General features: G+C 32.2%; 1 protein-coding gene across 3 annotated transcripts in view; it reads right to left on the bottom strand.

The window, feature by feature from the left end:
- Nucleotides 1-26,957, bottom strand: part of Arfgef1 (ADP ribosylation factor guanine nucleotide exchange factor 1) — a 108,166-nt gene that overhangs the window by 51,525 nt on the left and 29,684 nt on the right. For all 3 annotated transcript variants that reach the window (XM_046428527.2, XM_046428529.2, XM_046428528.2), the window contains exons 3-13: nucleotides 26,169-26,325; nucleotides 24,836-24,982; nucleotides 23,002-23,181; nucleotides 17,681-17,957; nucleotides 15,455-15,565; nucleotides 9,576-9,751; nucleotides 8,532-8,665; nucleotides 5,134-5,368; nucleotides 761-860; nucleotides 517-656; nucleotides 301-409 (exon numbers count right to left, since the gene is read on the bottom strand). In XM_046428527.2, coding sequence (XP_046284483.1) covers nucleotides 301-409; nucleotides 517-656; nucleotides 761-860; nucleotides 5,134-5,368; nucleotides 8,532-8,665; nucleotides 9,576-9,751; nucleotides 15,455-15,565; nucleotides 17,681-17,957; nucleotides 23,002-23,181; nucleotides 24,836-24,982; nucleotides 26,169-26,325 — 1,766 coding nt within the window. The remainder of the gene's footprint in view (nucleotides 1-300; nucleotides 410-516; nucleotides 657-760; nucleotides 861-5,133; nucleotides 5,369-8,531; nucleotides 8,666-9,575; nucleotides 9,752-15,454; nucleotides 15,566-17,680; nucleotides 17,958-23,001; nucleotides 23,182-24,835; nucleotides 24,983-26,168; nucleotides 26,326-26,957) is intronic.

The raw sequence follows: 26,957 nt of genomic DNA, 5'->3' as shown, positions 1-26,957 counted from the left end.
TAAAATATTGGAACTTTTAATTAAGTTTAGCTGGTACGATGGCATACACCTATAATCCCAGCTATTCAGGGGACTGATGTAGAAGGATTGCAAGTTTGATGCCAGGCTGGACAATACAGCAAGACCACATCTCAAATTAACAAACAAACACACTAAACTGGAAATAATTTTAAAACTAATTATTTAAATAATAAGAATGCTTTCTATCAGTTAAAGAACATGTCATGAGCCTGTTTATGCAACTATCCCCCAAAGTTTGTCATTTATGATGAAGAATTATAACTCAAAATATCACCTTACCAAGAGTTGTCTGAGAGTTGGGATTCACATACTGATCCTTACTCCATTCAACCATACACTTCAAAATTGACACTAAGCATTCTAAACCTTTTTTCCTCAGGCTCAATTCCTATAAAATAATTCATAGAGAGAATAAAAACAAAAAGATCTTCTAAAGAAAATGCATTCCTCTTCCTCGGCAAAGTTTAAATTTGAAAATGTTTTTCAAGTTCTTACCTGAACATTACTCATACCAAGTTCTTGACTGCCCCTTCCTTGAGCAATTTTTGAGAGATCATTTACTAGTCTTTCAAATATATTTGCTGCGTTTAAGTCACAGTCATAGTTTACATAAATATCCACTACACTCTGAGCATCTGTAACAACATAATGTGTTAATTTTAACAGAATGCATCTAATATAAGAGTACATTTGGTCTTTGAAATATCTTGTAATAAGAGAAAAAGATATTTCCAAATACCTGCACAAATCCTTGTCAGCGTCTGAATAACCATCCATTTGTGATCAAATGAGCTGGTAGAAGTTTCCAAAATATACAGGAAAATTTCTTTAAAGAACACCTGTGATTAGGGGAAACTTCGATTTAAAATACTGCTTAGAATTCAGTTGTGTGATCACTTTTAAATATCCTAAAGATGGAAAGCAGAGATTAGGACCCACACTTCTCTGGAGTTCAACTCTATTTTAGAGTTCTATCTCTGATATCTCAGGACTATAATAATTTGGGTGGTGAATTAAACCTGCCTTTCCACTACCAGCAGTAAATATTTTGGATTTTGTTTACCATCACACAGCTACTACAAATGAAATATGCAAAGATTTGGAGTTCCGAAGGGTGAAAATTTCTTGAACAAAACTAATAACTCATACATAATTTTTAAATCCTCTCAAAGAGAGGATTATACTCTATTATACTCTATCTGTCAGTTATATTTTTTAGACATTCTAATACTGTGCAAGCCTAACCATTCTTAGATTTAAATGTAATTGGGTATTCCAATAAACAATAAAAAGTTTCTAATTCTTATATGGTGTTGTGAAACTCCTTATTGCTTGAAAACTACATACAAACTATTTTTCATTATTCTTTATACCAAATAATATTATGCACAAAGGCGTGAACCTAATAATGAAGTAAATTTCAATTTGGCAGCTAAGAATTTTCACATTCAAATTTATTTTGAAAGTGACTGAGATCTAAGAAGGGATAATTATAAAACAAAGCAACAAATTAGCATTTATGAATCATACATAAATCTAGAAATAGTCATTTTTATAATGTAAGATAATGGACACTTTCTCCCCCCCATGGGTTAGGTATCCCTGTAATCTGCTTTTTTTCAAAAAAACTTAGAGGACATTCCTGTTTACTTGCTTAATGTACTGTAAGCTCTAAAAGAATAGGAACCAGTTCTTTCTTGCTAAGCACTGTGTCCACACTGCAGGGCACTTAAACAGGCATTCAATAAATACTTATGATTTTTAAATGGCCATAGTTTCTAAACACTGTTATTAAGTCAACCTAGAATGCTCGAAACAAACTCACAGGGGCACCATGAGTCTTTGTTTCTAAGATAAAATTCAGACGGAAGTATATCTGTTGGATACCACAAAAAACTGTTCAGTTTCTATAAACTAAATTCCTTTGAATCATACCATTATCTTTGCAAACCTGGGTTATGGTAGTTGCTACCACAAAAAGCAAATACTGTGTGAAAATTACTGAAGAATAGGTGGTATTATTCAATCTAATTCAAAGATATAAAAAAGTTGAACAGTGTCAACCACACACATCCCATTAGTAAAGGAATTCTAGCTATGAATGAAACAAAAACTTAATTTTTTTCTTTAAATTTATGTGTACTACTTGTTTTGAAACAGACAAATAAGACAAGTATTTATTGAGTTGTTTGGTTCTAGCTGCTTAATAAATGACCAGCTAGGTATTTCTTTCTCAGCGAAAGAAATGAAAAGATTAGAGTCTCTAATGATGTCATGAATCAGAAAGTTTGGAACTCTTTGATTTACGTAATAAATAAATAACAGATTTGGAGATACAGGGAAAAAAAAACTTTAGTTAATATCTCTTGCTTATTGCAAATAAACAAAAGCCTATTATTGTAATATACCATGCATAACAACAGGGGCCCTAAAAACTTTAAACCTTTAATGATTTCGTGAACATCAAGTATATGGAGAATAGCTTTATCAAAGCACACTGTGTTCATATAACAGATTTTCTCTTAAGTTTTATATATAAACTGTACTTTCTAAAATATATAATTTAATGTGCATGGAAAAATCATATTATGAAAACTCTAAAATGAATATTCTCACAAAATGAATTTTCAAAGTAACAATCTTTAAATTCTGCAAATCATGTTGCAAATTACATGAGATTTTTCTCCAAGTAGAACAAAACTCATCTTGAATTTGAGTATCTCTAATATTTTCAAAAGCATATCTCATCTCATTTATTCTCATTATCTCCCCTTCAGAATATAATGAATATAATAAATCTGATCTCTTTAAACCATCAGAACATAAAAACAATTCTAAGACGACAATCTACTACCTATGAGTAAACACGAAATTTCTTAGAGTATTTCCTTTTAAATTCATTTTCATAGAAAAATATAAATCACAACTTAAATTTATCTTTATGATGCCTAGCTCCATAAGAATTTATATTTCACACAGTTTACTAAATAGTCCTTATGGGAGTTTCCGTGTTCAAAAATCTGTTAATTTGCTGTATAAGGTTTTCCAAAATCCTCTAGTAATTTAAATGTTTCATGATCAAAAATGAAAGACTTCAGTATTAAAAGTTCTAAAAGTTTTTAAAAATGTCTTTTACTTGTAGTCTTACTTAAAGATAATGAAGAAAAAAGTAACTAAAAATAAGTTATTCAAATTAGAGAATCTTTTAACCATGTATGTACATATTATGCAGGTATATTAGTTCCTGATTTTTTGTTTTTATCTTCAAATAATTCAGTATTCTAAAATAGTATTTATATTTTTACTGATTTAGTAGATGCTTTTTCCCAACTTCTTATTTGTTAAATGATTGTTTTGATTGAAACAGGGCATATTTTAGAAACATCCTTTTTTATGTTGGTCAATTTTCACATTCATGTTAGATATGATATGCAGGTTGTATTTAATTTTTGTTAATGTTATATTTAATCCTAACTCAAGACTAAGAATTTGTTAGCTCAGAAGAATAAATTGTTTTCCCATAATTTTGAGATGGTTAAAATAATCATATTGTCTGTCTTAATATTCTGTGTATCTATCAGATTCATTTACAACATTGTTATGGAAATGAAACAGAATAAGGACTTCATATTTTATGTGTAAAAACCTTGAAATTTTAGCCATTGTTTTGGACACAAAATGATTTCTAGTTGTCTATATGTTGTCAAGATTTAGAAGTTTGCCATGTCTGTGAAAATAATAAGACATTTAGGAATAACTGTTATTTTTAGTTAGAAACAAACTCAACTGGAGATTAACATAAACAAACAAAAGGGGAACAAACAATAGCAAACAACAAACAAGACAAGACAAAAACACAAGATGGACCTCTTTCCTCCACGTAATCCCATGGTCCATTTACCAGAGCTCTGTAGGGCATTGACAGAAGCCTCCTTAGGCTCAAGGTCACTTGATACACCTTTGGGCTTTACAATCAAGCACTGTAAACACTTTGAAAGATTTACAATCAAGTCAAATGAGTTATCTCCCAATACATACAGTTCCATCCTCCTTCAAAACCTCTGGAATTATAGATGTGAGTCACTCTAGAGCTTCTATGGGCGGGCTCCAATCAGTCACCACAGGAGGCTAGACCCTCACAAAGCAAGAGCTCCCACAACTATAGAGGGAGGACACCCTTCTCTGCATCAGAGGATCCAGGATCCCAGTGTACCCTAGAGCCACAGGCTTGACTCAGGTGATCATCTCTCTGGGGCCTCCAAAATGAGGTGAGATTACAATAAATCACCAAGTTGATCTTAAAGCAGGAGACGGAAACTTTATTCACCAGTTGGAGTTCAGGATCCACCAGCTGTTAGTCCAAGGGGCAGGCTGCAAGTCTATACCCTTCAACCCCCTCTTGGGGTTTGAGTACACCTTTTATAGTCCAAAACCATATTAATCATAAGTGGGTGGTGCTATGATTCAAAACCATAAACAAACATCACGAGACCATAAGCAGAAGAAAAAATGGGTCAAAACGACCATAGTTGAGTACAAGTTAAAAAATGGTTACTAATGTCTAGACAATTAATCTCTGACAGGGTACACCGTCCGAGAAAAATGAGAACCAAAAAGAGAACATTTTACATTATATAAGAATTGCCATTTTGTGTCGCCAAACATGCTATGCTAAGCAACTATAGATGAGTACAGAGGCAGGGTATTCCCAAGGGAGAAGAATTTCTTACATAACATGGAGTCTCAGGGCAAAATGGAGTTTGTTTGGTCGTTGCTCATAAGGCCTGGCCCATAACAATAAAGTATATACAATGGCAAAGCTATTGTGAAGACCAAATTAATTTGAGAGAGCTAAAACCACTCATTCAACTAGTGTTAAAGTTTCTTGAAGGCACGAGCTGTGTTTGTTTTGCATTCTCAGTGCTTACCGATTGCCTAGTATTTCACAGGTATGTGTTAGATGAATAGATGAATGGGAAAAAAAGTAGTACATGACAACATAAAATTATTTCACACTCTGGAAAACTTTCCAATGTGTTTGTAATCTGATTTAACAGGAAACAAATGAAATATCCAGTAGTATAAACTTTAGTGCCTAAATGCAGAACATACCTCAATTTGCATCTTAAGATGTGTCTTGAAGTTTGACAACAAAGTAAGAAATATGGAAAGAGAAAGTTCAAAAACTTCTGGAACAGATGAGACTCCATTTTTTGAGAGTGCAACACACAAATACTGCTTAATAGCATTAATAAACATCTCATTTGTTCTAAAAACAGGTCCTGCATTCTGCAGGATGGATAGAAGTAACTGCAATGAAAGAATCTTGGATCGTAATTCATGAGATCTAAAATATAAAAGAGAAGACACAGTATATAGACAAGTTTAACATTATGGTAATCCAAAAATGCTTCCTGATACTACATAATTTCATAAATTTTTCAAATGGAGAGGAACAGAAAACTCCACAACACAATAAAGCAAGTATAATACTTGAAAAAGCTTAGTCACTAACAGTGGATACTTCTCACACACTATATAATTTCAAGACTTTTTAAATGGGGGAAAAAATCCTTCACAAATATTTAACATCAAGTTACTCTTTCAATAGAAAACAAAAAATAATTTGAAGATTTATGCTTTGCTGTTTTCTTTCACAGCTAAACTTATCCTTCGTAAATTTAATAAACTTTCTCAGACTTTTTTCCTAGTTATGCTACTCAAAAATCCTAAACAATAATAAAATTTTGGTTGCATTTCATAAGTTATAGCATTACGTCAAGCCTACCTTCAAGTTTTCTTTTTTCTTTTGAAATAAACTTTTTAAGCATTTAAAAACTTTCTCTCTTAAACCTTAGCCATTTATTCTAAATATTTTTGTAATGAAAAGCTAAAAAATAAGTTTCTGGTGTAAAAATTTAATTTATTTTTCTGGTCGATATATTGTGTCATGCTTCTGATTACTACCTAACATTTTAACTAAATTTCAAAAATGTAATTTCTCTCCCTTTGAAACAAGTCTTTTATGCCCAAGAGACAGAGATTCATGGCAGGTTAATATTTCAATAACAGGCCACACTTAAAAACTCTTGTAGTTGGTTCTTTGCGGGGGAAAAAACTGTCCCAAAAGCAGCACTCAGTCATATTTAAGTAAAGGGAACTTAACTGCTCTTAATTTCTATATTTAAAACTTTTATGATTATAATTATCAAAAATTCAAGGATCTAAATAAAGGAAAATTTAATTTTACCTTTTCATACTGGGGATTGAACCGCAGAGCACTTAACTACTGAGTCACAAACCCAGCCCTATTTATTTTTTATTATGAGACAGGGTTTCGCTAAGTTGCTGAGGACCTCACTAAGTTGCTGAGGCTGTCTTTGAACTTGTAATTCTCCGGCCTCAGCTTCCCAAGCCACTGGCATATCAGGCATGTGTTTCTATGTCCAGTGAAATACTTAATTTCATGTAAATAGGTATCACAAAAAAATACTTCCTTCTTTGAAATTACATGGAAGCTAATAATAGCATGGTTCCTTATAATAAAATCATGTTTTCAAGTTAGCTATTTTGAATCTAAGAATATGTGCAGCAAATAAATCAGTACAAAAAATGTTTAAATAAATTAAGTTAGAAACAAGTAAAAGATTAAGACTTTGAATACCTCTCAGAAAAAACAGTGAGTCAAGTTCATGTTGTAGTGTCCTAAGGCTCACACAAACTACTACTTACAAGTCTAGCTCACATTATCACCATTTCCGCTCACTTTCTATAGTAATTAAATTCTGCAGCTTATTATTCTCTAATATGTGAGAGTTTTTTTTAATGTTTTATCATTATACTCCTGGCTTCTAACAAAATGCCTGTACACAGTATGTGCTCAGAAACATTAACTGATTTACTCTTTTGTTGATCCATTTATTAAAGACCTATTATATATCAGGCATTAATAAATGACAGAATCAAATAACTGTCTTATGATATAAGAAATTATACTTTTGAAAGGCAAACAAAGCCAGAAATTTGAGGTATGCAGTTTTTCATGGTTAGTTTCAAATTATGATTCAAATTTGCAGAACACTTCCTAGATCATAGTAGCAAAGCCAGAAAACATAAACAGAAGGAAAGGAAAAAAAAAAAAAAAGAAAAGGAAAATTATATTACTTTAAAGGCTCACTGAATTTTGGCAAAAAAAAAAAAAAAATCATTCAACAAAGAAAACCATATATTCTGTTTTGGAAAAAGGACAGTTTCTAAGGGTAGAAAATTTGACCTCTTTCAAAGGCTTTTAATTATACTAGTTTAATGACCCTGATGGCCAAGTTAAGAAGGTCTTCAAACAAAAATTCTTACTATTTAGTTTGTCTACTAACAATGAGGATTAATTAATTTACATTATAAGAATCCTTTATAGTATTAAAGACTTCAACTTTCCAAAACTAGATCATTCCATTTGCAGGTCTAAATGAACACTCCCCTGCAAATCACTCTTCAGATTCTTATCTATTCTTTTGTGTTCTTTTCATCCTTGGGATTTAAAACAATTCACTTTTTTCTGTTTCTACCATTTTTTAAAACATTTTTTACATTTGATTTGGAAAAACTAAAAACATCGGAAGTGCTTAATTTAAGGCCAATAATATTTTTAAATCATGGCAAAATGACCATCAATAATAAGACCAATTTCCTTTTTAAAGTAGATCTTCATCAATAATAAGACCAATTTCCTTTTTAAAGTAGATCTTCATCAACTCTAAAGATGTCAAAATTATCAGTTTTTGGATAAAAAAAATCCTTCATAAAAGTGATAACTTAAAAAACATGCTTATGAAGTAAGTATGGTATAATCAAGTTTGTTCTACAATGTAACCCTAATCCTTTTTCTGTAAAGTTCATATTTTCAAAATACAGATGAACCAATAAATTGTATTTTGGGCTCTCAGGATTTGGGCCTAAAAAGATTTTAGGACTTATGTCTCTGGACTTAAAAAAGTCTTTCTCCCTAAACCAGAACAATGTGACAACATAAAACTATGCACACTATGGCAAATGTGGTTTCCAGAAGCTTAAAAAGGTTTTATTTTAACTGTCCCTAGTCTCCTTAATGGACAAACTCAAACACTCTACAGTTTTTTAAAAGTTCTCTTAGGTTTTATTACATTTTGACTTGCAGTTTTTAGAGGTCCAGCATAAGGCTGGTTTCAAATGGGCTATATTGACTCCAAAGTTACTTATAATATGAAAATATGAATTCGTTTATTCATCTACTCATGAATATTCATTGATCACCTACTATATATGCAGAACTATTCTACAATGTTTTCGTACCCTTTGGGAAACAGTGTAAGGTATCTAGCAGTTTTGGAACTTACTGGTTTTCAAAACTTTTTTTAAAGTATAATAACTCTCCCCACTTTGTAAGGTTCTACAGAACAACAAAAGAAAATCCAAACACTCTTAAAAGTTTTAAGCTTAAAAGTCTCTATCAAGCAAAAGAGTTAATGACTTACTTTGGATCTGGTGGTCCGTCTGACAGAGGTTTCATTGACAGTTTACACAATGACCTGAATACTAGAAAGGCATCCTTTTGTAAAATGTGGGAAAACTTAGCACCAGGTGAAGGTCCTGAAGAATTTCCAGATTCCTAAAGAAGTTAATATATCATGAAATGAAATGCATTTTCCAAGGTAAAAATACCTGAGTAATTCAATTCACTAACAGATGGGTTTCTTCCATCGGTTAGAGGGGAATCTTGATGAGGAATTTGCCACATTGTTTTTTTTTAATCTGATAAGCCATTCTCACACCTAATAATACCTTTTAAAGTGTATTCTTTTAAAAGATTCCTTCTCTTAAAAGGAGTTCTTAAAAACTATCCAGTTTCATACTACTAATGATAAAAACCTAGCACATCATGCCTTCACAAAATACCTATCTAAAGGCCTAAATTATGTTTTTTTACTACATGCCACTGCGTGTTTTATACTTCTTCTTTATTTTACTTTTTATGTGCTGTGGGGAGACACATGTCAGTACAGACTCTTAGGACTATGTCTAAAAGTTGTTAACTGCTGAAGATCAACAAGACCAAGTAAACCTACTCCTCAAGATGGGACATTGATCTAAAAAGCTTTTAAAAAGCACACAAGTATAAAGGAATGATTATGAGGAACTGTCATTACCATAGTGCTGGTTTCTTTGTAGCCCTTAACAAAGGTTAAGATGAAGTTGTCTAGACTGCTAAAAGTTTTTTCTTACCCTATAACAGTATCATCATTTTGTGATTATTAAAAATGTCTTTTTAAATGTAATTTCAATGGAGGTTGGGGGGTGGTGAGCATAGATGAAATATACCTTCAAGTTGGAAATGCAAATATTAATACAAGAGGGAAATAAACTGCTCTAATTTATATCAGTGAGGGGAAGAAAGAAAATCCAAGCTTCCCCCCCCCGCCCCCAAGCTGAAATCAGTTAGCAGTATCAAATGGAAAGATGTACTCTAAGGTGTTGGTAGAATAAAATTTTTATCTCTCTCCCTGTCACCCAATTTATACCTGAGTATCATTAGAAGAGACAGACAATCTGTCATCAGGTAAGGATGGTGTATATGCAACAGAAATCGGTGTTCCTGGAATTCCATTTGCTTGTATATTTTCACTGTCACTACCATCCTCTATAGATCCAATGGTGCCGTCTGCACTTGCATTTATAGTAGTCCCTTCTCCCATATCTAGAACAATAAAAATTAAAAGCATGCATTTATTTGACAACTGAAGTGTATTTAAAAAACACAAATTATTTAAAATAAAACAGTGGCAGAAAAGCACAGTGAAGTAAAATATGTATTGGCATCATTTAAAGGTCAGCATATTTACTACCAAGTAAATGCCTCTGGCATACTTCCAAATATGACCCTTAAGTTGCTTTGGCAATGAAACACACTCCACTGATAAAATGCTACCCAGGATATATCAAAGCAGATTTTTTTTTTTCAGTCTACATTTGTGCTTTGTAAATTGGGTACTTATAAATTCTAATGCCTTGAGAAGTTAAAAGAAATTCCTAGAAAAAATATCCCATTGTCAAATAAGTTTAGGAGATACTGGGAAATAGGTTACTTTATTAAAGACTTTAGGTTGCTAATATGTACCAATCTCTCCAAAGGGGATATTCAATATATAGTATTTTAAAAATATGTTTTACCAAAAACCTCTCCAATTTTTTTAGAATGCTTATTAATATCTCTAGTAACATACGTTCTTTGGACACAGCTGAAGAAAGGATGGCTGATACCACTGAAGGCTCTTTATTATGTCATTCTGACTAATCAATACTTGGAATTAATAAACACAAACATATGAATTCTAGTAGAACAAACACAGAAGTACAAATACCACCAAGTTCTAGAACTCTACTAGGTTTAATGTATATTACCTTAGGAAAGAAAAAAGCAATATATCCATGTCTATGGCCACAATTTAGTAGCTATCTGGTAAGAAATTGTTCCTTTGGTGCTACCAATATATAACTATAACTTTGCATGAAGAAAACACACTTAGATTCTGGAATGTGATCTCTACCACGTCTCTATCATTTAACTACTTTTCTTTGGCATAGGCTTTTCATCAGCAACAGAGAAAATAAGGTCTACTAGGAATCACCAAAACACACCAACACATTACATAAAGAGCACAACAAGTAATCAATAAGTGGTAGTTATTACTGATTTTGTTATTAACTAATTACAATATATTAAGCTGGATGATTCCAAAGCATGTTTAGTAATTAACAAGCATTACATGAAAAGATATTCAGTAATAAAATATATTTGAGAAGCTCGACATCACACAAAACGAAAGTCACTTCTTCACAAGGACCTTTTAGAGTTTTAATATCATGTTTGATATGCTTTTATTATAACATATGTGTTACACACAGAAAGAATGGTAACTTAACATGGGCTCCCTCATTGCATCTTGTACTATGACAAAATTCTTTGACAACTCCAAAAATCTTTTTCCTTCCCTCTCATTTAAGGAGAGATACTCCTTTGAATTTCTAAGGTGATTGTCCATTAGCCCTTAAATCTACTCTGCTTAACTTTAGTATCTTTCTCCACTGAATATTCTTTTAACATTACATTTTCAATTTTGTTTATATAGCTGAATCTCCCATTGCCCAAAAAACCTTTTCATTCTAAAAAAATCTTTCAACTTTTGGCATTCCTCACCTCTTGTCCATTTTCCTCCCTCTATCAAATTTATCAAAGGAATGTGAAACTTTGATAAAGAGGACTTGTTCAAAACTAAAGAGACCAAAAGGACATAGCAAATGAGAGTGTAGATTCTGCACTTAAAAAAAAAAGGGGGGGGGGGGGTAATGAACATACAAATATCTTTGGGACAAGTGGGAAAATTCTTAAGTATATTTATATTAGGTATTCTTGAAATAGGGTTAATTTTCTTAGGTGTAAAAATGAAATCATGATTATGTTTGATAATGCATTCATTTATTAAAAAAATACATATTGAGCTATTTAGGGATCATATAATACATACAAGAATTTTCAAATGGTTCAGCAAAGACTTAGCCGTGCTGTATGTGTATTTAAAGACACATAAGCAAATGTACCAAAATTGTTCATCAGTGAATACTGGTGAAGGGCATTCACATACTCATTATGGGTTTCTTTTTTTTTTTTTTGGTCTTTTCTCTAGATTTGACATTTTTCTAAGTAAAAAGGTGGAAAAAAAAAACAACCCTTTTACTTCATAGTCTATAGCTGTTAACATTAGGTGCAGTAAAACTTTTACAGTAAATATTTTATGCTTCAAAATCAAAATTACTCTAAGGTACCATCTCACTCCAGTCAGAACGGCAGCTATTATGAAGACAAACAACAATAAGTGTTGGTGAGGATGTGGGGGGAAAGGCACACTCATTCATTGCTGGGGGAACTGCAAATTGGTGCAGCCAACATGAAAAGCAGTATGGAGATTCCTTGGAAAACTTGGAATAGAACCACCATTTGATCTAGCTCTCTCTCTCCTCGGTCTATACTCAAAGGACTTAAAAACAACCTACTACAAGTACACAGCCACATCAATATTTATAGCAGCACAATTCACAATAGCTAAACTGTGGAATCAACCTAGATGCCCTTCAGTAGATGAATGGATTAAAAAACTATGGCATATAAACACAATGAAAAATTACTCAACAATAAAAGAGAATAAAATCATGGCATATTCAGGTAAATGGACAAAGTTGGAGAAGATACTGCTAAGTGAAGTTAGCCAATTCCAAAAAAACAAATGCCAAGTGTTTTCTCTGATATAAGGTGACTGACTTATAGTGGGGTAGGAAGAGGGAGCATGGGAGGAATAGATGAACTCTAGAAAGGGCAGAGAGGTGGAAGGAAAAGGGAGGGGGGCAGGAGGTTAGCAACGATGATGGAATGTGATAGACATCATTATCCAAAGTACATGTATGAAGACATGAATTGGTGTGAACATATTTTATATACAGAGATATGAAAAATTTAGTTCTATATATATAATAAGAACTGTGATGCATTCCGCTGTCATTTAAAAAACAAAAGCAATTAAAAAATATTTTATGCTTCATAGATCATACAGTCTCTGTTGCAACTATTCAACTCTACCTGGAAGTGCAATACCAGCCACAACAGACAGTAAGAAAACAAATGAACATGACTGTGTTATAATACTTTATTTAAAAAAAAAAAAAAAGGTAGTAGGCCAAATTTGGCACATGGGTCATGATTTCTTTTTCTTTTCTTTCTTCCTTGAGTATAAAGTGTTTTTTTTTTTTAATTCATACTTTTCTTTAGTCTCTACATTTTCCAACTTAATAATCTTATTGGCTTCAACTACTAATTTGAACACAATAAATCCCATCTATAGCACTTCCCTTGATATTTCTTATGCTGGAGCTCTATTTCCTATTACATATTTCACAATCATTTCCACATGGATGGCCAATATGAAGATCAAACACAGTTTGCCAAAATAAAATTAGGTCTGGTGTGGTGAAGCACACCTTTTATCCTAGTGACTAAGGAGGCTGAGCCAGGAGGATTGAAAGTTCAAGGTCAGCCTTAGCAAATTAGTAAGGCCCTAAGCAACTTAGTGAGACCCTGTCTTAAAAGAAAAGGAAAAAAAAAAAAAAAAAGACCAGGGAAGTAGCTCAGTGGTAAAGCATCCCTAGGTTCAATCTCCAGTTAAAAAAAAAAAAAGTAAATATTAAGTAATATTAACATGATTCAATTCTCCCAATATCATCATATGCATTTAATCCATTTAGGCTCAAAAACTGAAATACCGCCAATGTTTAAAAGAGTTATAGCAAGCCTGTTACTGCCAATCCTTAAAAAGGCCTACTGCCAAAGTCCCTTTGATGCAATACACATCATCTCCCTTATCAACCATTTTTTTCCCCACTTTGACAGTTATGGTTTCCTATTCAGGCTTAGACTACCGTGCTGGTCTCCTATTGAACTTATTTTTCATATTTAATATCTTAGAGCATAATTCTGTTCATTTCATTTCTCAGCCATAAAATCTTTGATGGTAATTTATCTTGTCCTAGATCAAAATACTAAACCTGAAATTTATAACCTTCTGTTAGTTTGCTTCAAGCTACTTCTATATTGTTTTCTATTGTATGACATCACATGTATTATACTCAGGCAAACCACCACCTGCCAATTTCCAAAAGTAGACGCTAGACTTTAGATAAATACATGAAATACCACTGCTCTATACCTTCATAGTCTCTTGTGTCACCCCTTCCGAACCATTTTAGCTAGAAATAATCATTTTTCCCTAAATTTTTATAGGATTTTAAAATAAAATTTTTGTATCCTCCCTACATAGCCATATTGCTGTATACACTTCCTAAGAATCTGCTGAATAAAAAGATGTATTAAAAAAATAAGATCAAGCAATAGATGAATGCCTGCTTTTGGAATTATACTAAGGAAGGAAATATATTCTTAGAAATTTTATAAATGGGAATTAGGTATAGTTGAAATGCTGACACTATTATCTAAGATCCATACTATACGTTTAATCCCATTTCTAAAAGTATACATAAGCAAGGGACTATGTTTAGCTCTGTGTAAGATATCATGAATTAAAGAAAGTTCAGCAGATTGTTCTCAAATCTAACCCAAGCTACAATACCGTTCATTAAAAACTTGGTGAAATTCATAACAAACTTTCCAACAGTTTTACAGATAATTATATTCAATCCATTAGATAGGTACTTACCCTATGTCAACTACTAGTCTGTGATAATAAAGTCATAAGAAATCATGTTTATCTCCAACAGATACAAAATATTCGAAAACCAAAACAATTCAAGTATTTTCTAGGTCATAAAATTTAGCATATTTAGGATAATGGGAAATATATTCTTGCCTTCTTTTACCAAGAACTAAAACTGAAATGCAATCAATGTTTTTACTGGGATGGAGAAAAGTAGGTTTTTATAAAAGAACATAACTGAAGTCAGAGGAGAAAAGGAATACTTTTCTATAATCAGAGATATTAGTCCTCCCTTATCTATGGATTCACTTTTTACATTTTAGTTATCCATGTTTAACTCTAATCTAAAAATATTAAATGGAAAACTCCACAAATAAATAATGCCTATATTTTAAATTGTGTGCTGAGAAGTGTGATGAAATCTCTTGCTGTCCCACTCCATCTCGCCTGGGATAAGAATCACCTATTCCTTTGTTTAGTGTATTCATAGTACATATATGCATCCCATTTATTAGTCATTTAGTAACTGCTTCAGTCACTGGATCCACTATCACAATAACAGAGACTGTATTCAAGTAACTTTCATTTTACTTAATAATGGCCCTAAAGCACAAAAATAGTGATGCTGGCATATCATATATGCTGAAGAAAAGTTATAAGGTGCTTCCTTTAAGTAAAAAGTAAATTTTTTCAACTTAATAAAAAGAGAAAAGAATACCAGATGCTGAGGTTGTCAAGGTCTACATTAAGAATAAATCGTCTAACCTTAAAATTGTGAATAAAGAAAAAGAAAGTCATGCTAGTTTTGTTGTTGTATGTCAAACTGCAAAAGTTATAGTGCATGGTAAGTTGCAAAAGGCATTAAATTTGCGTACCTATGTTCAAGAAAAAACAGTATATAGAGTATATTTGGGTTTGGTATTATCTGGTGGTCTTAAGTATCCACTGGATTGGGGTTATCCTGGAAAGTATCCTATGTGGATAAAGGGGGGGCTGTTATTTTTTTAGACACACATATAAAATCACCAACTTAGAGAAATGTCTTATAATTTTGCCTTTGGGGTTCCACATATTATATGGTCTTTATGGTTAGATGAAATCCCATAAAACAGAATAAATAAACTTCAAATGTTGTGTATTACCTCCAACAACAATGTTCACCATTTCTTCTACAATGCTCTGTACAATGTCTTGTGGCTTCTCCTCACAGTCATGGTTTTCTCCATCATATATCACATCATTTTTAGATAATGCTTTAAAAAAATTCAAGAGAACATTAATTTTTTGGAAACTTTTACTAAATATGTATGATGAAAAAGTTCCTTAAAAATGAAGAAAAAAACATCAAAAGTAGAAGCAATTACATGTTAAATCTTCAAAATTTATAAACAAATCAAAAAAATATTTTTCAAAAGCCAATTTTAACAATAATTCACTTAACAAGCTATTAAATGTTTGATTTCCCAGATTATTGCTTTTAAGAATCAAACTTTTAAGTGTTCTGAACGAAACATTTTTAACATATCTTATAAATGTTTACTTATAATTGGTATACACGCTATTTTATTACTGTGTCAAATAATATATTAACTGTAATTAAAATCTGTTTTGATTACTAATAAGATCAACATTGTACTAGAGTACAGTGAGATCCTTAAAGAGGCAAAGACAGGGCTGTTTGGGCTTCCACCAATGCATTCCTTACAATTTCTTCCCAATAAAATCTTTATTTCCAATGTAAAACCAAATTTGAGAACTAAAACAAGAATTAATTCTCCAATTTAATGAAAAGCAAAAACAAAATAAGCTCTGTGGATCAGAACTTCTGAATAGCCTAAGGGAAGTTGATGAAGATAAAAATAAGATTTCAATTAAATTTTCTGAAATGCTGAAAATAACTGATGGTGGCTCAACTAGCAAGTTAAAATGCTTTGGGATCTGGGAGTCACTGTACCACACCAAATGGCATCATACTATAAATCTGGTAGTGATGATGTCTCTACCTCTCCATATTCCCACTACTGTTAAGGACCACTATTTATAATTCTGGCTTCCAAAAGCCTGTGCCCCCTATAATTTCACCATTTCTAATCTACCATCTGCTACCTTCTACAAAATACTGAATATCACAAGAGAAAACTGATAAATTGCCTGAGTCTGAAAATTAAGAGTTTCAATTATAACTAAATTTATAGTCATTATTTAGAAGTGTGCACAAAATGATTAGTGAATTTAAATTCTCACTTAAAGTAAATGACACAATAGATTAAATTAATAGTGACTAACATTTATTACACATACTAATAGCTTAGAGAAGTTAACCATTATGTCCTAAGTCACACAATTAAGTAAGTGACAAAATGTGCTCTAGAACATGCTGCCTGAACCAAGTGGTCACAAGTAGAATTTTCATTTTTATCAGCTATTGGGAGGAAAACACCTTTATAATCAAAATAATCACAAAAATATTTTAGTAAACTATTTCTTATTTATTATTCTGTGTTTTACAAGTTACCTACAGTTGTGTCATACACACCCAGTAAATGCTTCCACTTCTTGGTCTTAGCTCATGTAGTTTCCTCTACTGAAAACATCCCGCATTTTCTAGCTTGCCAACTGTGACTCCTATCTATCATGATTCACCTAACATATCATTTTTCTATTAAGCCACTAACTCTCTTCAGCACAACTGTCTCAGGCATACTTTCAAGAAACGTATCACACAGTATATTTCTCATTCATGCTCACCTGACCCTCCAGGCAGGATAGGAACATATTAAAAACATGTTATCTATAATATTAGCTCCAAATCCTAGCACTGTGTCTACAACACTGGGTGCTCAATGAATGAATGTTTGTCAAATTTATAGGTAAATAAATGAAGGAATAAATAAAATCTCCACTTTATCAGAGATTACTTCTTTGAATCAGCTCCTTTCCAAATGCACAGTGAATGGTAGGGGTGATTTTGGCAAAAGCAGGCTAGGCAAATGCAAATCACATAATTAAGTATTGTGGATTCACTACTAGCTTCACTACCGTGAATGGGTGGTTTATCAAAATCATCCCTATTCAAATAAATAGTAAAGTACTATTTAAAAAGAAAAAGTAAAAAGGCATCCATTCATGCCACTACCAAGTTATGGAAAAGATGTGGTTAAAAATCACTTTCTAAAGCATAGCATGTTCATGAGATGCTACTGAATGCATAGTCAACTCAAATGAACTTTACCACCTAGTATGGAAAAAAGTCACAATTACCATTAAGTATCTGATATCCATTAAGTCACATTTCTTCAACAAAATTTCTCATTCCTAAGCATTTCCCTTAACACAAACACAACCCCACACCCCCTTCTCAAGATTACTTTCAGCTGCAGTTGCCTGATCAGCTTCAGTCTGCTCATTTTCTGCACTGGAAATATCAGATCCATTTTCAGGCTCTGTGTCATCCTGGAGACTTTTATCCACATCATTTGTATGGGGGTCAAGGTCCCCTTCATGTTCTTGTGATATATGATCAACAGTCTGAGGTGGCAAATATCTAAGTTGAGGTGATTCAGGCTCATGATGGCTTACTGGAGACTGTAAGAGATGATGATGCTGTCGATGCCTTTCTTTCTCCATTTGTTTGGCTTCTTGCAACTAGAAAAAAAGTAATAATTTTCAATATTGTAAAACAAACAGTTCAAAATCTAGAGGAATGTTGTTTCATACAACTAAAAATCCTTTATGTAAGTTTTCACCTTTTCTTTAAGCTTGGAAATTGTAGCCCACCAGAAACAATATAAAATATATTCAAAACAATAATGTTTACTCCGTAGGTGGCTGGAAATTCGTGCATAAAAAAACACTTGAAAGACTTTTACCATATACCCTTTTGATTACATTTGTTATTTAATGTTGTGAATGTATTAATTACATGAAACAATTTCTAAAAAGCCTCAGAGTAATAACTGGTTTATTGCCAACAATGGATTTACCTAAAATCAAATAAAAATTTCACTAAAGGAGAAAAGAGTAGATGAAAAACATGTATGTACACATTCACTTTTGCTTATACATATTGAAATAAAGTATAGAAAGATTCACAGGAAACTTGAAATAATGGTTACCTACAGAGGGTGGGGATCAGGAAATGACCAAATGGGAAACAAACAATAGGCAGCAACTTTTTGGTGTACATCTTTCTGTAACATGTTCTTATATTACTTTGTCAAAAATCTTTTAATTTAAAAACAACAAAATTATATTTGAATAAGTTGCAATGAGGGCTTGAATTATTCTGCCTAGTCACCTAATAAGTATGAAAAATACTGTGCTTAATAATGTCTGATTTTTATTTTAGCAGACCTGTCATTCTAATGTACATAACACTATCTGTAAAGCTGGCTTACTTGCAAGATACTAAAAACATTAATCAGGATCACAGGGTTTCTTTTTTAGCACTTTATTGACCTTCACATATCTATTGTAGTCCTCATGACCTGAGAAGAATTATTCTAACAGAATTTTCACAGAATTTTTACATTATCAAAATGAACATTTCAAATTTTCCATTAATATTCCAAGTTATGGAACTAAGTACATGAATTTATAAAATAAATCTGAATCAACAGATTTTAATGCCTAAAAAGATAGGCAAAGCCTTAAAAATCTATATAGTACAAATTTCTTATTTTACTGAAAAGGAAAATGATGAGCATGTCTTGTTGCACAATGAGGATGATAACAGAACTCTCAAACCAATACTTCAGCCCATTCATGGAAAAATCCATTTCCAAATTAACAGTGAGAAATATATGACTCACAATCAAATTCCACTCTTGGCCCAATTTTAACCAATCTGCACCATGGCTTTTTGGGGGCAAGCACATGTTCTGGAAAAAAGACATCAAATTCTAGCTTTTTCACATATTCCAAAACTGTTAGAAACTTTCTCAAAATCTTAAAAAAAGAGAAAAGTTTTTTTTATGAAAATAACATTCTCTATACATTTCTGTTCTCAGCATCAGAACTACTAACATTTGGGGTCAGGTATTTCTTTGCTATGAAGGCCTGTTCTGTGCATCACAGAGAAATGTGTGAACTCTTTCTACAATATTCCAGTAGCAGTGTCCCTGCCCACTGATTTTGAACATAAAATATTTTCTCCTTTGAAAAACATTTTAAATTAGCATTCTATGATTAAGTCTAGGTTGATTTTATTTTGTCAACAGTTTTATGTTACATGTACAACCATAATACACCAATAAAAAATGTGGGGGAAAAAAGAGTTTTATGTTAGGGGGTCAAGGGAAAGAGTGAAGTTTAGCAATAGTATATTCAAATGAACTAGACCTCCAGCTAGGAAGATTTTAGCAAATATAGAAGTTAAATTTTCTGTCTCCCTTTCTCCCTTATGTCTACCACCTTTCCACTTTTTAAAAATTATCCATGACATAAAACATGCTCTCGCCTTTACCACAATTCAGTTACATATTTGAGTGATTATCTATTTAAGGTTCATCTTCCAATCTGTAAGACCTTTGAAGGTAGTGGTCAAGTCAGTTTTGCTCATCACTAAATAACTGAAGCCTAACACAGTGCTAGGAACATACAAAAAAAAATTCAATAAAAACTTGTTGGAACAAATTAAACCAATAAAACTTAAAAATTGACAAAATTATTTTCATTCACATTACCAAAAATGCAGCGAGATCAGTTTTGTGGTTGCACAATATCAGAACTAAACTAATACCAATAAATAGGAGAATAAAGGAACAGACTATAGTATATCTTGGAAAACTATACATCTCTAAGAAAACATGAGGACAATCTCTAAGAACTGACATGAAATGTGCTTTCCAGGACACACTTTTAGGTAAAAAGATCAAAATACAAAAGAGTATCTATAGCAAGTGTGGTTCCCAGCCTTTAAAATGGCTATCAATGATGTGGCTTTCTAGTCTACTTGATTTTCACTTCCTTGTGTAGTCCCCTCCACACTAAACTAAGCATAATCTATGTGAGCATTTCTGATTATAAGGTATTCTGTCTTGACACTCTCTTTCTTGAATCATTCTTTCTGGGGAAGTTAACTGCAATGTCAGGAGCAGCCCTTGGAGACATACAAGGTATAGAATTTAAGGCCTTTCCCCAAGAGATCACATGACTGTAGCCCTATCTGATACTCTGATCCATGCAGCCAGTGGCAACCTTATTCAAAACCCAAGCCAGAAACTCCCACCTAAGCTACCTCGGTTTCTGTACACTTTGAAACTGTAAGAGGTGATCTTTGCTATTTAAATCTAAAACGTGAAGTGATCTGTTATGCAATGATAGATAACTAATATAATATGCTACCTTTCATGTGACACAGGATGCAATATGTGTATCTACTCATTTGTTAAGAAATGCAGGAAGGATAAGAGAAAAACTAAACAGATTAGCTGCATTCAAGGGGTTGGAAAGAAATAAGGCAGAGAAACAGGGTGGTAAAAATTAGAAAGGAATGGGACTTCTCTGAATATACTTTTATACAGCTCTGATTCTTAAATCACAGTAATATTTTATAAACTCCCTAAATAGAGAAGTAAAACTATTTGGGATGTGAGGGTTTCTGAAAATGAAAAAAAAAAAAAAAGTTAACAAACTAAGGTAAATGTATTTTAAAGAGATAAAATTTCCTCTTTGAAGTTGAGGAGTGTGGGGAAGAAAGGAACTAACATAAGTAACTTTGGAAAGCAGAGTTTGAACATATAATATAAAAAATCAGAGAACTTTGCTTCTTCCAATGGTATATGTTAGCATTTCGAAAACTAACATTTAACAGGATTGAACAATCAGTACAGTGTAGAAAATTAAAGCCAGATTTCTTACTGCTTAGAGAAAGAATTTACAAATAAGGGATAAAGTTGGAATGAACCCTAGGTGGTTGTACTGGAATCAAAAATCAGTACAAACACATGGTTTTTCATATATACAGATAAATAGTAATATATAGTGTGTGGAGATGGGCATGGTAGGGATTAGTTTCCAGGCATCTATTTTTGGATGCTGAGGGCCTAGAAGTAATAACACCCTACAGACAATGAACACACTGAGCACTCAGATTTTGGTTTCCAAATATCATTCTTCAATTGAAGAAGTGAGGGCCCCTAGTTGAAGTGGTTGATTCCAGTGCTGAAAGAAGTAAAATTAAAAATGAGCATGGAACATTCTGAGATTCCAGAAAAGGATGCAAGTATTTGAAAAAGATGAGGGCTTATCAAAGGATGCAAGGCCAAAGCTAAAATAATATGGGTAACACACAAAGTAAATAATGACAGTATCAGATTATAATACAATCTGGTTAAATTAATATACATGAGTACGGATTGCCAGAGTAGCCAGAGTAAATAACTGAATAAATAAGTAAATTGGGAAGGGAGAGAAACTACAGTTAATTAATACAGAAGGAAAAAGAGAAACAAAATCACCATTACAGAAACACCACAGAAATATGTTGCCAACAAGATTTCCTGTTGGGTACCAAAATTGTGGAGTATGGGGAATCTGAGGAGCAGCAGGATATCTACGCAGTCTTAAAATATCTTTCCCAAGACATTTATTAAGTACAGGAGAAAAACTAGTAACTTTATAGTGTAGAACCTGACAGTTCTAAACTTAACCAAGTGGTCAAAGTTACCACCAATAAGAAGACATATCAACATCATCAGTTCCTAACATAATACATAAAAAGGCACATTATTTCAGAGATGTTTTAGCAAAAACACGTTCAACCTCATTCTAATTGTGAGAAAACAGGAAACAAAGCAAATTTAGGGATACTGGACCAAAAAACCTGACTAATACCCTTCAAAAACAGCAAAATCACAAAAGATAAGGAAAGATGGAGGAATTATCAAGAATCTGGAGAAGACTAAGACATAACAACCAAATGCATACTAAATGTAACATGGGATCCTATGTCAGATCACAAATAAAAAAGAGACATTAGTGGGAAAAATTGGTAAAATTCAAGTAAGGTCTGTGGTTTAACTATTAATGTTGTGTCAGTATTAATTGTTTTTGACAAATTATACTACCATTGGGTAAGATGTTAAAATTAGTTCAAAATGAAAAGTTAGAAGTTGGTTTTTAATTTTGAAGACCTAGGCAATAGAACACAAACTAACCAAACCCACAAAATAAAACCTAAATGATTCTTTAGTTGTTAACCTCTACCAACCAATCTGAAATAGTTTTAAGTATAAGGAATATAAGACCTTTAATACACAAAAGATATATTTAATCATTATCAATATAGATCTTCATATGTAATTTTGTATGTGTATCTGTATGTAATTTCCAATATGTAATTATACACCAGAACAGATTAAATTAAGTAGTTTTATTTCTACATTACACTCTACTAAGCTAAAAATTCAGTAAAAGTTTCAATTCATAAACACTTCCCCAAGGAAGATGGCAACCAATATTTTTTACATTCTATTTGTGAAAAACTAAAAATACACTTTGTCCAAAGTCAAACAAGTCAATAAACCTCAAAATAAAATGGAAAAAAACATCTCCAGTAAAGAGAAAAGAGACATGTTAATCAAAGATGCCCTTCTTCACAAGAACAAAGATTTCACTATAATTACTTTAAACTCCTTTCTATATTTGATACTTATGGTGCTCTACTCCGTCTATTTTAAATACTTACTGCTTGGTTTTCCATGCGTGCAAAGATAACATTTAGCATCTGAGTAAGAGTAGCTTTGGCTGTTGTCTGATTGATGAGATTTTTGCTTGCTAGATAGATATTGTAACATGTTCTCACAGCTTGCAGTACAGTTCCTTCGTGAATTTCTATGTGTTGTGATGTGACTGCAGTAAGTAAAGCCTTAAAAAAAAAAAAAAAAAAAGCAAAGTTAAAGCAATTTTCTGTATCCAGAGTTTTAGCAAAACATTTTAAAAAATGAAATTTTTCATATTAAAATTAAAACTTTCAGAAACAATTATTGCTCTCAGGTAGCATATACAGAATTTTTACCTGTCTTGAATATGTCATCAACTGTTAAAATATTTGATGTTTTCCTCAGAGCAGTAGTTTCCACATTATCTTCCCCATTGCAGAACACCCAAAAAACATTTTAACTAATATGTTTTAACCTAGGTTTTATTAATATAAATATTATTTAATTAATTTAAATGTATGACATTTCAACTCTAATGTCACAGTAGAGCACAGATACAAACTTTATATACTCTATTAAACTAGAATGTCAATTCTGGAGGATAAACACTGCCTTTTTCACTTCCAATTTTCTGATATCTTTTTTACTGACTGGAGTCAACAAATGTGTTGTTGAAGACATTAATGAATTTTTAGAATAAAGCATTTAAAATAATTGTAAGGTGACTTCTCCAATAAAGTGATCAACTTTCATACATGTGAATTTTCACATGGAATTGGAACTTGGAATTTTTCAAGTATAAACACTTTTTGGGGGGCCCGGGGGTAACTGGGATTGAACTCAGGGGCACTTGACTACTGAGCCACATCCCCAGCCCTATTTTTGTGTTTTATTTAGAGACAGGGTCTTACTGAGTTGCTTAGTGCCTCACTTTTGCTGAGGCTGGCTTTGAACTTTTGATCCTCCTGCCTCAGCCTCCTGAGTGGCTGAGATTACAGGCATGTCCCATTGCGCCTGGCAAGTAAAAAACGTTTTTTATCTTCCAGCTTGTCCAATGCTATGCATAGTCAGCATTAATAAATGTATACCTAGAGTAAACTCCAAAAGCCATCAAACTGCGTATGATAGGTCAAAATAATTAAACTGTTAATTATTAAAATATTAAATTAAAATAAAATGTGTGAGGCAAATACAGCTATAAAATGAAAAGATTGAGAAAGGGTTATACACACATCAAGCATTTTATACATGTAAACTATTTTCAGAAGTACTATAGTCACTAAAATTTTACTGATATGTAACATACTACCATTGATAGACTGAAAACATGACTAGTTTTTCTCTATTGGAATTCAACCATCCAGGTTCATTATAGCTTGAACGTAAAATTGAGTTTTGCTGAGCAGGTTTAATAGACAGATACATGCAAGGGAATCAGGAAAGCTGGTGGACAGTATTTCATGTGGTGATTGTTCCATGGCTTGAGAGGGCAGGCTATGAGGGGTCCAATAAAAAGAAGAAAGTAGGGAGCTAACAGATATAAGAATCACCCTAAAGCTTGAAGGGTAGAATACATATGACAAACACCAGAAATAGAAAAACTCTGGAACAGATTCTGGAGCCCAAACCTAAATTGGGACGTTCTAAAGAAGGAATACAGGAATACAGTTGTCTTCTAATGAATTGAATTCTTGGCATTCAACAGAATCTCTTGATGTGGAGTCTAAAAAACACCCAAAGATCTCTAGTATAGCAAGAATGCATGTAAAAGGTATATACTATTTCAAGGTATATCAGAAAGGTCTCTGATTTTAAAAAGTATAGATTATGAACAATAAATCATCTTATATAACTAATTACCTTTATTATTTGCAACTGAACTCCTTCGTCTGTTTGAGGACCTTGGAAGCAGCCACATATTGTTTCAATTATTCTATCAATCAATTTTTTGCCTGGTGTGGTGCTATCTGGAGCATTGCCAGTCAAGTGCCCATAAGCAATAAGTTTCTGAAATGGAAAAAGGAAATAAAGATTCTCATTAATCAAATATATATATATATATATATATATATATATATATATACACACACACATACATACACACTAATTGAATATAAGTGAAAATACAATATGATTGAATATATATTAACATTCTTACCAAAAAAAAAAAAAAAACCACCAAGGTCTTATCAAAGTCAATATCAACTTTTTCTGTTGTTTACTACCTATAAATAGGTAAAATCATTTATACTTGCAATAATCACAACATAGAAACCAATAGGCAATACTTTGAAAAAGCGATCCTTGAGCATTTGTCTCTGATGTCCTAGAATTGCTTACTGCCTTCTATCTAAACAAGGTTTTATTGATAATGCTTTTGTGGAAACTATTTTAACACTTAAGTGATACAAAATCTCTTCCCAAGTTAGATCTATCAATCTGCAGCAAAACCTGCTTCTATACACTGGCACAATAAAACACCTATTTGTTCATTCATCGTTACATTATGCCTTGGAAGAAAAGCATTGATATCATATTTACAATTTTCTGAAGAAAACAAAGTCAGATACCAGATGAACAAATCTTTAACCTATCTTAAGGACAAATTATATGAACTCTTCCTAGCCGTTGAATTTGTGTAATCTGGAAAGTAAGTACCCCTCTATCTAAAGCTTGTTTGACTCATAAAATATCTAAGAGGATCTTGTGAGTGTTTGTGTATGTGTAAGACAGTATGAAAGCGTTCAGAAATTTTCTGACATAGATAAATGTCATAGCTGAGGTCCAGTAGTGAAATAGTAAGTTGTGGATTTAACCTATTGCTTTAACTAAAATAGCAGGCACCTAGTAAAATAATTTCCAAATAATGACATATATAAAGTCAGTATCAGGTTACAAGCATTAATGTTCTTCCATTTCACTGATGGAATGAGTCCAAACCAATATTTTCATTATTGATAACCTTAGTAAAGACTTTAGGTCTCTCTAAGCAAATGATTTTTATTACCACTAAACTAGAAACATTTTTTTTTTGCAACTATTATTGTCTAATGAATATAAGGAACTATTTGGTTTCTCATCTCAAAAAAGAATATTCAAAGCTTTCACAGAAATATCTGAAACATCAACTGTTGAGCAGCCTTTTAGAAACACCTTCCAAATAGATGGTTATTAGATACCATTTTATACACACCTGTAAACAATCTAGAGATGTACTAACTATGCGGGGACATTTGGACTGACATGCCAACTCAAAAGGTAAGAAGTACTTGTCTGCTTCAATGAAATTGGTCTTTGATTTCACTGGTGGAAGGGTGCTTGATCCAGCTTTTGCTTCTCCATGAGGAGGACTAAAATAAAAAGAGTCTAATTAGAATATCACACTTATCATTACTGATGATAAGTTCATACAGAAACTCAGAATTTCAATTCTAAACGGAACCTTGCTAATGCAATTCTCTATCTTACCACATGCCATGAGGAAACCAAAGTACCAAAGCTGATTTGCCACAGGTCAAAAAGTAGTGGCCAGAGCTATTACTAAACACAGTACACAAGTGTCTAGTCTAATAGATTTCCAAAAACCTCTATATCTTTTATTAAATATCTCACTGCCACATAAATTTGTTATCATAATCCTTAAAAAACAATGGGTTTTCTATTTGTCTTGAAGTTAAACTGACCTTTGGAGTTATTCAATTCTGCTCTAAAGAGGCTAACGCTATCAAAGAAATCTAATTTTTCTAAATATCAATCAAAGTCTTTAAGAAAAGACTTTAAGGTATATCTCAGAAGTACCTTTCTTGTACTTATTATACAAGACTGTTTTATATTTAAATATGCTTTCAAATTATATTTCTTAAGAACCCATTTTTTTAAAAATGTATTTTACTACAAGCTCACACAAAGAAAACCTGTTACATTAAAAATTACTATTAATATTTCAGCCAAGACCAAAAAATTTGCAAATTATTTGTATTAA

The sequence above is a fragment of the Marmota monax genome, unplaced genomic scaffold, assembly GCF_021218885.2.
Source record: "Marmota monax isolate L192 unplaced genomic scaffold, Marmota_monax_Labrador192_F-V1.1 WCK01_AAM20220418_F8-fsc00044, whole genome shotgun sequence".
Lineage (NCBI taxonomy): Eukaryota > Metazoa > Chordata > Mammalia > Rodentia > Sciuridae > Marmota > Marmota monax.
This window is presented reverse-complemented; position numbering and strand designations above follow the sequence as displayed.